Genomic DNA, 16656 nt, shown 5'->3' with positions numbered 1-16656 from the left:
GGGGGGGGGGGGGGAAGCTGTTTCAGTATTGACAATGAAAGATGTATACTACTTGAAATAAATGCTTATTTAGGAGAGGTATTTATACCAGCATTTAGGATGTAGGCGGAATTGTCTCCTAGCTAATCTGTATAATATCATAATTAAGATGTTGTGGTGTTAGTTGGTTGATTTAATCACCTTTTTTAAGTCATATGGTTTCCAAGCCATTATTCGAAAGACATAAGATAGTCACTGTACAGCTCTTTATGTAATTGAGGGTGCAAGCTGTTCCAGTATTGACCATGAAACATCCGGAGTACTCATAGATTCCTATTTAGGAGAGGTATTTATACCAGTACTCAGGACTAACTTGGAAACTAATGCTACTAGTCTGCCCTCGTACAGAAACTTTTTTGTTGTTCGAAATATTTCTAAAGATTGTCAGAAGCTTGAATCAACTTCAACTTTGAAGGTTACTTACTTAAGTTTGTTGAATGTGTGGCACTAACTATATTTACCTGTGTGGAACATATATGAAAAAAATCACTGTATCTGAACTTTTCTACTTTTTGATGGATCTGTGGCCTATCTGAAGTGGCTTAAAATTCTGAAGTGAATTTCCCCTAGAGGGTTGTATACAAAAGTTGAGTCTCTATATAGAATGCCGACTTGTAGAAGTATTTTTTATTTTAATCAGTTTGTATTTTGTTGGTAGTAAGTATTTGTTCGTCTTTCCAGTTCACTCCGGGAAAGAGCAGTACCCCTAGAAGGTATGCTGTTGTATTTGTTTCACCTGACGGCGACGAAATTAAGAACAAGAAGCAATTAGACAAGTATCTGAAATCTCATCCAGGAGGACCTCCTGCCTCTGAATTTAATTGGGGTACAGGTATATCTTCTCTATTCACCTTTTGTTTGTTTGTGCATATCTGGAATGCATATCTCCCAATGAAATATCCAGTAAATTCTTCGGATGAGATGTTGCAGATTCATCTCTGGGAGGTTTGTTTAAATTCCTTATTGATTGGATGAATCCTCTACTTTCTGACTTATTCAGGTGACACTCCTAGACGATCAAGTAGATTGGGTGGAAAATCTGAAGCAATGGAGACACCAGAAAGTGATACTCCCAGTACGAAGAGACAAAGGAAATCAAGTTCCAAAAAAGAAGCCAAGGAAGATGGTAGCGAGCGAAAAGCTGAGGGTGCTACTGAGAAAGAAACTAAGGCAAATGATGAACCTGCTTTGCCTGATGCAGAGGATCTGGAAGTCCAAGATGTAGAGATGGCATCTAAGAATCTCACTGATGGAGATAACACAAAGGATGAGAAAGAGAAGACCAATGATGGCGAGATTGTCCCCAAGGAGCCTCTGGCAAGTGAAGATAAGATGGAAATTGTGCATGAAAAAGAAGAAACAAAGGATGAGAAGGAGAAGACCAATTATGGTGAGATTGTCCCCAAGGAGCCTCTGGCAAGTGAAGATAAGATGGAACTTGTGCATGAAAAAGAAGAAACGAATGATGAGAAGGAGAAGACCGATGATGGTGAGATTGTCCCCAAGGAGCCTCTGGCAAGTGAAGATAAGATGGAAATTGTGCAAGAAAAAGAAGAAACAAAGGATGAGGAGGAGAAGATCAATGATGGTGAGATTGTCCCTGAGCAGCCTCCGGAAAGTGAAGATAAGATGGAAATTGTGCAAGAAAAAGAAGAAATATTGGATGAGGGAAACATTGAGAAAATGAAAAATCGAGAAGCGGAAGATAAGCCTCTGGATAACAGCCTTAAGACTGACAATAAAACACTACCATTGAATGTGTTGGAAGAAAATAAGATTGAGAGTAAACCAGCTGGGACAGATGCCTCATCTCTTTCTGCTGAACTCAGCAAGTCAACCTCAGGTAGCCAAGAAGAAATTGCAGAAGAAGCTCCTGCCGCTGAAGATGCACTGGATGCGCTTGAGGAAAATAAGATAGAGAGTAAACCAGCTGGGGCAGATGCCTCATCTCATTCTGCTGAACTCAGCAAGGCAACCTCAGTTAGCCAAGAAGAAGCTCCAGCCGCTGCAGATCCACTGGTTCAGAATTCTAATGATGGTAAAGTACACGAAAATGAGCAGATTGTCAGGGAGATTCCAATTGAGGAGATCAATGGCACATAATCCGCTGCAGCAGGTGTTAACAATTCTGTGCAGCAAGAAACCACCGTAATCAACCAAGCCACCTCAAGTTAACTTTTTTATATCTTAGTATAATACTGTATCATCTGGCCTTTATTTCTTCTTGGCCCTGATTTAGGTAACTGACAAACAGCATTAAGCATGCTCTGCATATGTTAAAAATTTCTTAGCTACTTATTTTGTGTTACACTGTATTGCTGCTGTCATCTTCGACATTGATCAACTTATATTCTATTAAGGTGTCAGGATTTCTTGCATTTTGACAAAATGTTGGCCTATTTCTCTATTAATAAATATATACAGTTATGATGTTTTCTGGAAAGGTGGCTACTAAAATCAAGAGTAGTTGTCTTCAAATTGTGGTAACACCTCTCCTTTTCTGTTCAAGTCAGCAAGGTACTTCACAGTTTGCTTAAAGTTGCAATAATGAGTTGTTTCATCACTTTTTTCTGATAATGCTAACTGTGCAGCAAGTGAAGATTTAAAAGTTCTTCAACTTTGAGTGAAGATCTTTGATGGGGCTTTGGTTGTACTTCACGTATACATTGAACTCTCCATGAAACTGTAAGTTCCTTCCCTCTAGTTTCAGTTTTTGTTTCTCTATATCATTTTCTTTCAACACTTGGATTACAGTTCTGAACTGAATTGAATAGTCTTGACTTTTGACGTATGCCATAATGTGATTTTCTAGCTACTTATATCGATGTTTTTCACTCAATTTGAACTGATTACTTATATATACAATGATTCTTTATCTCCATCTCTGATGAATGATCATAGAAGAGCTTAATCACAAGTTTTATTTTGCTTTAAGTTTTATCGAAATGATGCTGTTGGAAGTTAATTTTAACTTCAGTTAATATGATTAATGTTTTTTTCTGCTGAAAATTGATCTTCTTGGTGAAATGTTGTTAATATTTTTAGATATGGGAAATTGATTTTGTGTTATGTAATATTTTGTTATTCTCACTACTTTTTACTCACTTTTTAATTGCTTCTAAACTAAAAAAAGGGAGAGTAAGTTGGTGTTTGTTTACTGCAATCATATGTTCTTTCATGTTATTCTTTCCTTAGTTTGAGAAACTTTGTCCACATGCATAATATTGCTCATGGTATTAGTTTAATATTTAAATATATTTTATTTTTAGAATAATAATATTGTAGAGGGGTAATAATGAACTTCTAATAATAATATGTGCTCCCATCGTGTTTTTCTTTATGTATTTTTATGAAAATATTAATTAGAAGAAGATCTTAGCTATTTTATTTTTATTTCTGTTTAAAATATATAAAAAAATTATAAAATATTTATTCTATTAAGGTGTAAAAAGTTTTCAAAAAACAATTAGTACAAAAAATAAATTAAGAAAATATAATTAATTTTATCTTGAATTCCTAAAAAACAATAATCTGCATAATCACACAGTAAATTTCGGAAGAATGAATGTATACATATAATTTTTAAAATAATAAATAATTTAAGAAAACTATTTTGATAAATAGTACTAAAAATAGTGTGCTTTCTCAGATGACCTTCCTAGAACAGTGTAAGTATCTAACAAAATACTCATAAAACAAATTTTTAAAAAAAAAAGATGAGTAAGCATTTAGTTGTCCATTAGGAAAACCGCAGTTTAGAAACATGGATTTTGTGGGAAACAAAAATGGTGGTTATAATATTTATCTTAATTTAGTAAATTTATATTTTCATCCTTCTAATTTGGTTTTTAAAAAACAGACACTCCTCATGTTTTAGTATATACATAACTAGAAGACCATTCGATTATTATTATTATGAAAAATCTTATTCATTTTATCATAATCATAATAATCCTTATTTCTAAAGTAAAATTATTATAAACAATAGCCAAAATTTAGATATTATTTATGAATCTTCTAATAAAGAGATTAATTAATTATACAAAGTAAAGATTATCTGGCTAATCTTAAAAATAAATAAATAATGGTGGAAGAAATATTTCACGATGCAAGTCATGTGCCTACTTAAGCACTTAATTTTTTTTTCTTAACTTAGAAGAAATTGAAAATTTTAATTAGAGATGTCATTTACATATCAACCCCAACCTTTTCATAATATCAAAATCCACCCTCACAGTTCGCTTAATTTAAGATAAAATTTATTAAAACTTCATTCAAAAATTTGAATAGTCTCTTGAGTATTTTCTAACTATTTGTTTTTCACTTAATGAATCACAGTTCTTTCAAAGCATTACTACTTTTAGTATAGATTCGATGATTCATGCCATGTTAGATTTCGTTTGCTAATTGAAATTTTATTCTGAAAATAAATTGAAGAATAAAAAAGTTGTGGACATTATTACTTATTAGCCCCCAAACTTCTTAAAATGTCAAAAAACAACCCCTAAAGTGTGTATTTTATTTGTTTTTGTTTAAAAAGGAAGTATCATTGCCGACTTACTGCAGCATTCCGTTTCACTATAAAACTTTGGCAATTCTCCGCCTTTTATGCTACCATAAATTCTCCTCCATGAACGACCCAAATCGGCCAGTTACCGGTTACCCTGCCGCCGGAGCACCGCCGCCAAACCCTAATGGTTACGGAGGTGCTGCTCACCAGCAACCACCGATAGGCACCGCTTACCCATATGCAGCACCGCCACCTGGCTCCGCGGTGTACTATCAAAACAACCCGTACTACCAACCTAATCACTACGATGCCCAACGCAACACCTTGCTCCGCCGAGTGATCGGTATGGCTATAGCTTGTATGGTCATCGCTGGTACCTTTGTTTTCATTCTCTGGCTGATATTTCGTCCTCGAATCCCCGAGTTCAGAGTTGATTCACTGTCTGTATCGAATCTTAATCTGACTAATTCGCTGATTTCTGGTAAATGGGACCTTCGTTTTACTGTGAGAAACCCAAATAAGAAGATGACCCTTTACTATGATGATGTCGCCGCTGCAGTTTTCTATGATGACGTGTCGCTTTCCGATACAACGGTTCCGCCTTTCTTTCAAGAGAAGAGGGCTGAGACGGCCCGGCAAGCAAGTTTTGCTACTGCGGGCGCTTATGTGAATAATCGGGCTTTTGATCAGATGAACAAAGAAAGGTCGCAAAAAGGTGCAATTGGGTTTAATGTGAGGATCGTGGCTAGGGTTAGGTTTAGGTCTGGGGCTTGGAGAGCGAGGAGGAGGTTTATAAGGGTGTACTGTAAGGATTTGTCAGTGGGGGTTGGGTCGAACAATTCATCGGGTACCTTGCTTGGTGGTGCACGACAGTGCCGGGTTGGCCTCTGACGGTGATCTTTGTTTGTATTAAGGTGAAAATCTATCGTTATTGGCAAATGCAATGTGGTTAATTTTGGTCTAAGTTATTATAAGAAAGACTGTTTATAAGGGTTCAATTGGTTACATTGTGTATAATTTTATCAGTAGTTGTTTTTCTGAGGTACATTGCTAATCAAGCTAATAGCTTTTCCTTGGTTGTTCTTGCATTTATTAGTTCATAGCATAATGAATGAAGTTGACATGAATGTTAAACTTGACTGTTTATAAGTGTTCATTGGCTTACATTGTGTATAATTTTATTAGTTGTTGTTTTTCTGAGGTACATTGCTTATAAGCTAATAGCTTTTCCTTGTTTGTTCTTGCATTTATAGCATAACATATGAAGTTGACATGAATGTTAACTTGATACTTTATGTTAAAAAGTAAATATGAATTCAGAGTAGGTATATACATCACTGATCTTGAGGTAAATCGAGATGTAGAAAGGCCCTTCTAGTTCAATTATGGAATTTGCTTCTGGATCATTCTGTTATCAGCCTGTATATCTTAATTTTTTTGTCCCGGTGCTCTGAGATGTTTGTTTTCCAAGTCCAACAGAACTCTTTTTGGAATATAATTTACTGGAAAGTGATACCTAATAGTTCCAAGGAGAGTAGTATTTGTTTAGTTCATGTGCATTTTTTGTTAATATTGCTTTCTTCAGTACTAGCTGCTGGTAGAAGTTCACGACGATTGAAACGTGTTCATCTCTTGGTAGAATAAGTAGACTAACCATTTGCTGATGTGTTCAACACCACCTAGTTTTTGCTGAAATAGAGGATATCACCTTTCTTTGCGTCTGTATTCTGATCTGGTTAGGTAACAGACAGCTCGGTGTGTGTCTGTGTCACAAACTTGAAGGTTTAGATTGTTGGTCCTAAAGAATCCTAATCATGGCTGTTACTGATGACTTCGGCTTTACTCTTAAAAGTTGCCTGATCTCCACACTTGATAACGTGCGGATAGAGAAGAAGAGTGAATAATACTAGAGGATAGGATAGGGAAGGACTTTGGCTATTAGAGATGAAATTAGAGTTAAGATGAGTCAGTTTCAGTGGTTTAAGATCTTGAAGGTTTATGTGTACTTGGTCATAATGGCAAGGTTAAATGATTATTTAAGCTGTAGGGCGTTTTTCTACATTTGCAAATATATCACTGCTTGTATGATTGCATACTCTTCCCATCTATCTCAGAATGTTACTTGTCCGGTAATTGTTCCAATATATTCTCGCTTTATGGTGTAATGACAAAAGCGTTGGGTGTGATATCACAAAATGTACTTTTAGGTTGGGTCGATCATAAATGTTTAGGCAGGTTTTGAGTCACGATTCGTGGCTAAGTAGATACCATCATTGCTTCAATCTTTTTAAGTTTGGAAGATATCATATGCTTCATTCACTATGTATCATTGAATTCGGGTGGGATCGACGTGCTTTCCTTTTAATAAATTTTGCGACTAATAATGATTTTTTCCATACAAGTTCGATGTTAGATTTCCTTTGCTAATTGAAATTCTATTCGCACAAATATAATCTTATACGTATAAATCGGGGGAAAAACCATAATTACTTATTATTAAAATGTCGAAAACAAAAAAATCCCGTATTTTACTTCTTTTTTTTTTGTTTAAAAAGTGCGGCTTACTGTAGCATTCCGTTCAGTGTAAAACTTCACAATTCTCGGCTACGAAAATTTATCCGCCATGAACGACCCAGTTACCGGTTACCCTGCCGCCGGAGCACTACCGCAAAACCCTGACGGTTATGGAGGTGCTGCTTACCAACAACCACCGAGAGACACAGCTTACCCATGTGAAGCACCGCCACCTGCCTCCGCGGTGTACAACCAACCTAATATCCACGATCCCATACGCAAAGCCCCCATGCTTCAAGTGCTCGGTGTGTCTATAGCTATTGCGGTCACATCGGCGTTTCAATTGTTTTCATTTTCGTTCATATACTTGATGATGGAGAGCCCGTGTTCAGAGTTGATTCACTGTCAGTATCGAATCTTAATCTCACCAATTCGCTGATTTCTGGTAAATGGGACCTTAGTTTTATTGTGAAAAATCCAACTAAGGAGATGGCCATTTTCTATAATGATATCGCCGCTGCGGTTTTCTATGATGATGTGTCGCTTTCCGATACAACAGTTCCGCCTTTCTTTCAGGTGGATACGACTGAGACGGCCCGGCAAGTGAGTTACTGCAGGCGCATACATGGATAATCAGGCTTTTGATAAGATGAACAAAGAAAGGTCGCAAAAAGGTGCAATTGGGTTCAATGTGAGGATAGTGGCTGGGTTTAGGGTTAGTTCTGGGGTTTATTGGAATCGGATGAGGACGTTTGTAATGGTCTATTGTAAGGATTTGTCAGTCGGGGTTGGTTCAATTAATTCATCGGGCACCTTGCTTGGTGGTGCGCGACAGTGCCAAGTTGAACTCTGACGATGATCTTTGCTTGTTTCAAGGTGAATATCTATTGTTATTGGCAAATGCAATGTGGTATTGGTTTCCATTTATCTAGCTAATAGCTTTTCTTGGTTGTTGTTGCTAGTCCATTGCATAACGAATGAAGTGGACATGAATGTTATTTTAAAAAGTAAATATGATCTGAGAGTAGTTATATACATCACTCATCTAGATTATGAAATTTGCTTGTTGATCATTTACCAATTGATACCTGTTTAGTTGATGTGCATTTTTTGCTAATATTGCTTTCTTCTCTACTGGTAGAGGATTGAAACGTGTTCATCTCTATGTAGAGTGGCCAGTTTCTGATGTGTTCAACACCACCTAATCATGGCTGTTACTTGATAATGTGTGGATAGATAATTTCTGTGAATATAGAAAAAGCAATGAGTTTTGGGGGTATTATGCTGAAAATTAAGTTCCATGTTAGGTTTCCTTTGCTAATTGAAAATAATCTTATACGTATAAATCGGGGGGAAAATCATAATTACTTATTTATTAAAATGTCAAAAAAAAAAAACTATATTACTCTTTTTTGTTTAAAAAGTGCCGACTTACTACAGCATTCCATTCTCTATAAAACTTTACAATTCTCCGCCGTGAACGACCCCGTCACTGGTCACCCTTCCGCCGGAGCACCACCGGTAAACCCAAACGGTTATGGAGGTGCTGCGGTCGAACAATTACCTATGTGCAGCACCGCCACCTGCCTACAACCAACCTAATCCCTACGATACCAAAGGCAAAAGCTCCATCATTGAATTGATCGGTATGACTATAATTGGTGTAGCCTTCTCTTGAGTGCACTTATTGATGGAAACCCCGATGGAAACCCCGAGTTCAGAGTTGATTCACTGTCAGTATCGAATCTTAATCACACCAATTCGCTGATTTCTGGTAAATGGGACCTTCGTTTTACTGTGACAAATCCATCTAAGAAGATCATTTACTATAACGATATCACCACTGCGGTTCTCTATGATGATGTGTCGCTTTCCGATACAACAGTTCCGCCTTTCTTTCAGGTTAAGAAGACTGAGACGGCCCGGCAAGCGAGTTTTTTTACTGCAGGAGCATATATGGATGATCAGACTTTTGATAAGATGAACAAAGAAAGGTCGCAAAAAGGTGCAATCGGGTTCAATATGAGGGTGGTCGCTGGGGCTAGGTTTAGGGATGGATCTTGGAGTAAGAGTAGGACGTTTATAATTGTCTATTGTAAGGATTTGTCAGTCGGGGTTGGGTCAAATAATTCATCGGGTACCTTGCTTGGTGGTGCGCAACAGTGCAAGGTTGAAATCTGATGGTGATCTTTGCTTGTTTTAAGGTGAAAAAATCTGTTGTTATTGGCTAATGCAATGTGGTTGATCACTGATTATTGGTTTCCATTGTGTATAATTTTATCGCTAGGTACATTGCTTATCAAGCTAATAGCTTTTGTTCTTGCTTTTTATAGTCCATTGCATAACGAATGAAGTGGAATTTGATACGTTATGTTAAAAAGTAAATATGAATTGAGAGTAGTTATATACATCACTGATCTTGAGGTAAATCGAGATGTAGAAAGGCCCTTTAGTTCAATTATGGTTATTTACATCCTCATGTCCAATGTCCCTGTGTTTTATACTTGATAGTTATATTCTTCACACATTTTCTATTTCTAGATCACTTAATTGAAATGTTGGCATGCGATAGCAGTAGTTTCTAATATACACGTGGTGTTTGTAGCGTTAATATCTCCGTATATTGCCCTTCTTCTGTGTGGAAGGGAGAAAACTTACTTTAGGACTTGCCTGCCATGCTATGCTTCCATAGAGGTTTTCCTTTTAAAATTTTTGAACTAATAATGATCGTTTATTTTTCCATATTAGTAGTCGTAGTATTACTATAAGAACTTCTTGTTATTCCATTTATATTACTATTTAATGTTTCCTGCACTTCGATTAGTGTATTATTTATAGTAGTGACTGCTCCTTTATATGTATGCTTAGCGTTGTGTCTTGGCTTCTTCATTCCCATTGTTTCGTTTTTCAAACTTCTTTGTGATGCTGCTTTTACTTGAGTCAAGGGTCTATCGGGAACATCCTCTCTACTCCTAAGGTAAGGCTAAGGTTTGTATACATGCATAGCCTTGTGTCTCAGATGTGGTATAGACATCTCTGCATCTGTAAGTGAATTTAAGTCATGGCTTGAAATTTTCTAGTGATTATTTTCTACGTGGATCGAGTGGCATTATTAATTTCAAAGAGATCTACCTGTTACATTTGTACTTTTCCACAACTACCTGTTGTTGTTTGTTTGATCATTTGATTTGGTGCTGCATTTATACTTCAGGTTTTGTTCTGCAGTTAAAGTATATTCCGTCTTATATACAGAAACAATACAGTTCTATGTTGCATAGGCTCTCTGATGTGTACGTAGTGTAGATTTGGAGAACCCGACATGGACAAGTTGTTGCATATGATGTTTTTGTGATTTTGGTTATGAAGCTAACAAAATCTCCTGTGTTTACAGGTACGCGGTGTTTTTGTCAGTCTTAGTTGCCGCGTCTCTACCAAAACAACTTCAGAGGCTTCTGCTGATGTTGCTGTTTCATCCAGGAATAACTTTGTAGGTTTCTTCAATTAGTACTTGCTAGTAAGTATCAGTTAATATCATATATTGCTCACATTGACAACTTAGTTGTCTCTGGTTATTTTTTTATTAATGGCAATAGCTTTTGGGGTATCTTAATAATTTTTTGGATCTCTAAACTTGAGTTAGATTAGTAGACTAATATGCTTATTTCTGTTTCCTATTGGTAATTAATTTGATACATTTCTATATTAAGAAACAATTAAGCTATAAATAACATCTAAACATCGCAATTTCTTTGTAAATGATTATCTACACATACATCAACTCTGTGCTCTGATTTGCATATATGACTTCATTTACCAAGTTACTATGTTTATGGTGGAGCTATTTTTTATCAAAGGTTTCGGATACGAACTTTGAGTATGAAATTATTTGTTATGGAAAATGCACCTTCAAAATGGAACTTCGTAATATGAATTCAGATTAGTTGGATTCCGAATTGATTCTGGACAGTATGAGGGTGGAACAGCTTTTTTAACAAAGTTACTAAAGGTCCTTAGTCTCAAAGTGTTCTTTTCTTATCCTCTCTCTCATTTTTTTATCCCTTTAGAATTTTAACTCAGAGATGAGAAAAGAGGTGGTAATACAAGTTTCAAGTTCGAAATCTCTTGCTATCGAAAGTAAGAGGTTTATCTTCTGGCTTGAGTTGTGGTTTATTTTTCTAGTGTGATTTACGAGCTATTACATAGTTACATATGCGCATCTAAAGAAATAGCGATCGTTGTTTTCCTTGTCATCATATATAGAAAGGTGGTGATATTATGATATTAATATTTGCTTTGGATATTTCTCTTGGAGTCCGGAGCCTAAAGGGTATAAAATATTAATAAAAATTTTAAAACGGTAAATAAAACTTTATATTGACCAAAACGGCAAAATCGCTGTAACAATAGCGATTTCTTCCACCGGAAAAAGCAAAATCGCTGCTAATTTTGCAAAATGTGATTTTTTTTAAAAAAAATTGAAAATCGCTACTTAGGCAGCGATTTTCAATTTTCAATTTTTTTAAAAAAAAAAAATTTGCTTTTTCCGGTGGAAGAAATCGTTGTTGTTCCAGTGATTTTACCGTTACCGTTTTAAAAATTTTGTTAATATTTTATACCCTTTAGGCTCCGGACTCATTTCTCTTGTTTCCTACACCTTTTGTTTCTTTATTCTCTGCTTGGATTAAAAGGAGATTAATTATTTTTATCCACATTAAATATTTACATCAAACTAATATATTATAAATAATCTTTATAAACATATTTGTTTCTTAACCATAATCATCAAGTCATAAATCATATAATATGTATCGAGTGCGAATAAATAATTAAATGATAGAAGTTTCTATAATATTTCTAAAATTCTGTGGCAGCTTCGTGGTTTATACAATTTCGTAAATGAATTCTGAATAGAAAAGTGTATATAAGGCTGTTTTGTATAATTTATAGAGTGACGATAATTTTTTTATTTATTTTTTAGTGAAAAGTATTTCGAGTTCGAACTTATGAATATAGAAAAAATCCTACTAATACAGAGCATTTCTCATGAGGATTAGGGTAAAAAACAAGATTTCTATCATTTGTAGAAAAAGATAAAATAAAAATTGGATTAGCTTATTATTAAAAAATAAAACAATGTCAAATATAAATATTAATAGTTACTCCCTTCCAATAAAACTATGGAGTATGATAAAAATATGATAATATGCCATAACACTTATTACGTTTGTTTACCCAGTGTATGATGAAAACAAGATATTAATTAATTTAATTTAATATAAATCTAAATTAATTGAACTAATAAATTTCGATAGATAACTACTTGACAAAAGAATGTCTTTATATTATATGACAAATGTGTATTATAATATTTTGCTGGTTCATTTGTATTTTATTATTTTGTTGTTAAATTTTATTTTAATATTTATGCCATGAACTCTTTTCTCTTTTTCTTTTCTTTTCGTCTCTTCTCTAAATTTTTGAGTCGACAAGTCTATTGAAAATGATCTATTTATCTCAATCTTTAAATTTCATTCCTAGAATTGTACGAAATATGTTATCAGTATTGTTATTGTTATCGTCTTTATTCATCAAAATTTATATATATGTATAACTTTTTGGTATAATTCTTGTCTCTCTTTATAACTTTTTAACCCCTTTTGTGTGTGTATGTAGAAGCATCTATCCCTAAAAGATAAGGTTGTACCAAACAAAACTTTAATTACCATCACCAAACTTCATTTTCCACCATTCACTTTCAATATCCTCTAATTCTTCATAAGTAATTGTTGAGGTACATTTTTGGCTTTTGTATTGGTCTTAAGCACAATTTATCATTAACTAAAAGTATATATAACAAGATAGATGAGATTATTTCACGCTTACTTAAATGTATACGTCCTTTGTAATAAGTAGATAAGGATTTCATATGATAACATGAATCTAAATTAATCGTGTTAATATGTTTTAATTCTTTCTTTACGGATAGTAACTGGAGTTTAAGTTATATACATCATCAGTTTAATAATGTAATTTTACACCATCAAGTTGATTTTACGTACAATTTCACAAGTGGGATAGTAAAAGATAGAATGTACATAAATCTTATTTCTATATCGTAAAGATAAAGAGATTGTCTCGATAAACGCTCGAAAACACCACAACAAATATAAAAAGAATAAAAAACTCTACCAAATTCTTCTATATTAGGGAGCCACTCTCTCATAATCTTGAAAACTCAACAAATACTCTCTCAAACAACCAAAAAATCTCACCATCCACCACCATCATGACGGAAAAGGACTGCGGCCACCACGTCGAGGATGAGCGGCACAACCTCCAACGCCGCCTAATCACCGCCTTGATCGCGTTCGTAACCCTAATCCTCTTCACAATCCTCCTCATTTTTCTCATCCTACGTCCAACAAAACCACATTTCATCCTCCAAGACGCGACCGTGTACGCGTTCAACACCTCTACCCCCTTTAATTTCCTCACTACCAACATACAAATCACGATCGCCTCCCGTAACCCTAACGATAAAATTGGAATTTACTACGATAGACTCGACGTCTACGCCACTTATCGTGGCCAACAAGTTACACTACCAACATTGATGCCACAAACGTACCAAGGCCACAAAGATGTGTCGATATGGTCACCTTTTGTGTATGGTAATAATGTACCAATTGCACCTTACTTAGGTAATGAAATTAGTCAAGATATAATTTTTGGTACAATTTTATTAAATGTTAGAATTGATGCAAGAGTTAGGTGGAAAGTTGGGAATTTTATTTCAAGTAAATATCATTTGTATGTTAATTGTCCTGCTTATGTTGGTATTGGTGGAAAATTTATTGGGAATAGTGTTGTTGTTGGGAAGTATCAATTGGTGCAAAATTGTCATGTTGATGTTTGAAGAAGAATTGAAGAATTTCTCTATTTTCCTTCTCTCTCTACTAGATCTTTTTTTCTTTCGTGAAATCATCTGATATTTGATATTCAGTATTATTAGTCTTACTAAATAGAGCAATGTATTTTCGTGTCAAAAGTTCTTTCATTTTGAGAGTTCATTTCTAGTTAATTTCGTGTATACCTAACTACTATGAATGTTCGAACTTGAAATTTCTGAGTTAGGTAAAATGATTTAATCACGGTTTCTTCATTTAGAATGTATGGTTTGTTGATCATACACTTTCCTTTTTAATTTTTGTAATTTATTGGTGTAAAGAGAAAAATGTTTCCTATATCTTATAAGTTTTTCCATTTCAAGAGTTTCAACTCGAAATCTATAATTAACAATCGTGTAGTGCCTAGCTATTAAAAAGGAACCACTTTTTACTGGTGTGTTTGCCATTTTATAGTTGTGAACCCGAAACTTCTATATAAGGTAAAAAAAATTAACCTCGATTTTTTCATCTAGATTTTATCGTGTATCATTTTATTTTGTTTTTTCGAGATCATCACCAATTGGTTGTAAGTCACTAATGTGGGGGTTAGACCTGATCCGTGCCATGTCCATTAATTCAGAAAGTGTAATCGAAGGGGAACATGAACCTTACCTCAAACAAGAACCGTGTAGCATACACACTTCCCTTTTTAATACTCCATCCGTTAAAAAAAGAATGTCCCCTTTCTTTTTTTGGCAATTCTTTAACTATAACTCTTCACGTGGCATGCTTAAGACCACAAGATTAAAGGATATTTTGGTACGTTTGACATAACTTTAATTTTGAACCACAAAATTACTTAAACTCCGTTCCAAGTCAAACTAGGTCATCCTTTTTTAAACGAATGAGAGAGTATATGTTTTGAATTTTTATAATTTAAATATTACTTTTTGAGACCTTTAATAAAATAGGAAATAGTGTAAAGTTTTAGTGGGGATTGTTTTATTTTGGTGTTAATTTTTTTTCTCTCTCTTTTTATTTCTTTGGGTAGTGAATATTTGTAGAATGCATAACCTTTTTATTAGTGATAAGAAAATGTTCAAAGAATCGAGTTAAAAGACATCGAATAATTTAATGCACAAAATATTTTAATCGATTTATTTCGAATCTTGAAAAAGGATTTACCAAGAAGTATGATGTAATCTTAAAAATATTCATGTTTTCACGAGTTAGATATGGCATGATACTAGGATCTTGTTATAAGGGTGCAAGACATTCACCAACAACTTCCTAGTATCTACAAAACTATTTTATGGATTTACACAAAGAATATATATCCTTAATAGATACAAGTGAATCCTTGTTCTAATATGTATAATAATATTCCGTATTCACGTAGAATTCGAGAAAAAAAAGTATAGATATAAGCGACCTATGATATCAATAGTTGATTCCATAAATCTTATCTAAATAGGGGATGCATCATGTACCGAGTTTTAATAAATAGTTTAACAATAATTTATTTATTTTTGTTTTTTTTGGTTCGAGTCATGCAAAGAACTTTGGACATGCAACACGTGTCATTAAAGGAAGAATAGTCTCTATATGTTTTTTTTATTTTCGAAACTTAAACTCAAACTCAAAAAATTAATTCAAAATAAAAGAATCGTATTCATCCGATATCATCATAAAGTGAGGGAAAGTAAATGTTGATTCCTACTTGAGAAGAAAAGGTGTTTGTGTGGTGCAGAAAAAGTTTGAGAATGTGGTAAGTTTAATTATGTAAATTTGCAACACAACTATGGTGTGTGCTTTTGAAAAAGCTTTTTATCATCAACATGGTTGAATTTAATCGGATCGTTCGGAATTCTTAAATTTTAATCAGATGTCGAGGATGATCATTATTTTAAAAAATGAATTTCATAATGCGTCAATTCAAATTCTATCAAACTTTAATATAAATATCAGATATTTGAGTGAAAAAAGACGAAAAAACTTTTTATTGATTATTACATTAGTCCTAACGAATCGATATAATTTTTCACAACATCTGTTAAATGGTCCATATAAAGAACTACACTTTAAGGGGTGTGACATAGATTGTATATTCTAATTAGTTGTTATTTTTACGGCTCAATTCATATAATTAATTTATAAATTATATAAAAAAATAATTTTATCGTTGCTCCAAAACTTCACTCGTATTTTTTTTATCGTTGCTCCAAAACATTCACTCGAAAAATGATGATGAATAGAAGCTTTTGTTTTTTTTGTGGGCAGAATTGAACAGAAGGATCTGTCTTTGTTATATTCAATGGATGGCTACTTGACAAACACAAGTTTAATACTTGTTAATAATTGAACTGACTCACTTCTCTATTAGAAAAAAATAAAAAATATAAGCAATTAGTATTTTTCTAAAATTAATAAAAAAAAGGGTAAAGAAAAAAAATTAATAAATACATTTATAACGATCGGATTTGTTTTTAACAAATAATTCATTATTTGCTATAAGAAGTTTATAAAAGAATATTAAAAATCTTAGACATTATTGCTTACGGAAACAAAAAATATTTTGAAGGTGTGAGGGTATATGATTTGTTTTTTTTTTTCTCATTTAGTAACGGAAAAAAGTTGGATAAGAATACACCGGAGAAGCAGAAGTCTTCAAAAAACGTCACTTCTAGCATATTCAATTGAGAAGAA

At 33.8% G+C, this 16656-nt stretch overlaps 3 protein-coding genes and 1 pseudogene across 3 annotated transcripts in view; all 4 read left to right on the top strand.

Moving 5' to 3' along the window:
- LOC107003202 (methyl-CpG-binding domain-containing protein 11-like) overlaps positions 1 to 2471 on the top strand; it is a 3529-nt gene extending 1058 nt beyond the window's left edge. The window contains exons 2-3 of the mRNA XM_015201491.2: positions 721 to 871; positions 1040 to 2471. Coding sequence (XP_015056977.1) covers positions 721 to 871; positions 1040 to 2142 — 1254 coding nt within the window. The 3' untranslated portion in view covers positions 2143 to 2471. The remainder of the gene's footprint in view (positions 1 to 720; positions 872 to 1039) is intronic.
- Positions 2472 to 4586: 2115 nt separating this feature from the next.
- On the top strand, positions 4587 to 5688 carry LOC107003287 (NDR1/HIN1-like protein 10). The gene has a single exon (XM_015201595.2). It carries the CDS (start codon positions 4670 to 4672, stop codon positions 5438 to 5440), a length of 771 nt encoding a protein of 256 aa, XP_015057081.1. The 5' UTR covers positions 4587 to 4669; the 3' UTR covers positions 5441 to 5688.
- Positions 5689 to 5803: 115 nt separating this feature from the next.
- LOC107003289 lies at positions 5804 to 10776 on the top strand (annotated as a pseudogene).
- A 2483-nt stretch (positions 10777 to 13259) lies between these two features.
- Positions 13260 to 14002, top strand: LOC107004186 (NDR1/HIN1-like protein 1). The gene has a single exon (XM_015202427.2). It carries the CDS (start codon positions 13350 to 13352, stop codon positions 13977 to 13979), a length of 630 nt encoding a protein of 209 aa, XP_015057913.1. The 5' UTR covers positions 13260 to 13349; the 3' UTR covers positions 13980 to 14002.
- The last annotated feature ends 2654 nt before the right edge of the window (positions 14003 to 16656 follow it).

This window comes from Solanum pennellii, chromosome 11, assembly GCF_001406875.1.
Source record: "Solanum pennellii chromosome 11, SPENNV200".
Lineage (NCBI taxonomy): Eukaryota > Viridiplantae > Streptophyta > Magnoliopsida > Solanales > Solanaceae > Solanum > Solanum pennellii.
Note: the sequence above shows the minus strand (reverse complement) of the source record. Positions and strands in the feature narration are given on the sequence as shown.

Excerpts from the sequence above, each read along its gene's own strand:
- LOC107003287 (XM_015201595.2), top strand. The coding sequence starts at position 4,670 with ATGAACGACCCAAATCGGCCAGTTACCGGTTACCCTGCCGCCGGAGCA.
- LOC107004186 (XM_015202427.2), top strand. The coding sequence starts at position 13,350 with ATGACGGAAAAGGACTGCGGCCACCACGTCGAGGATGAGCGGCACAAC.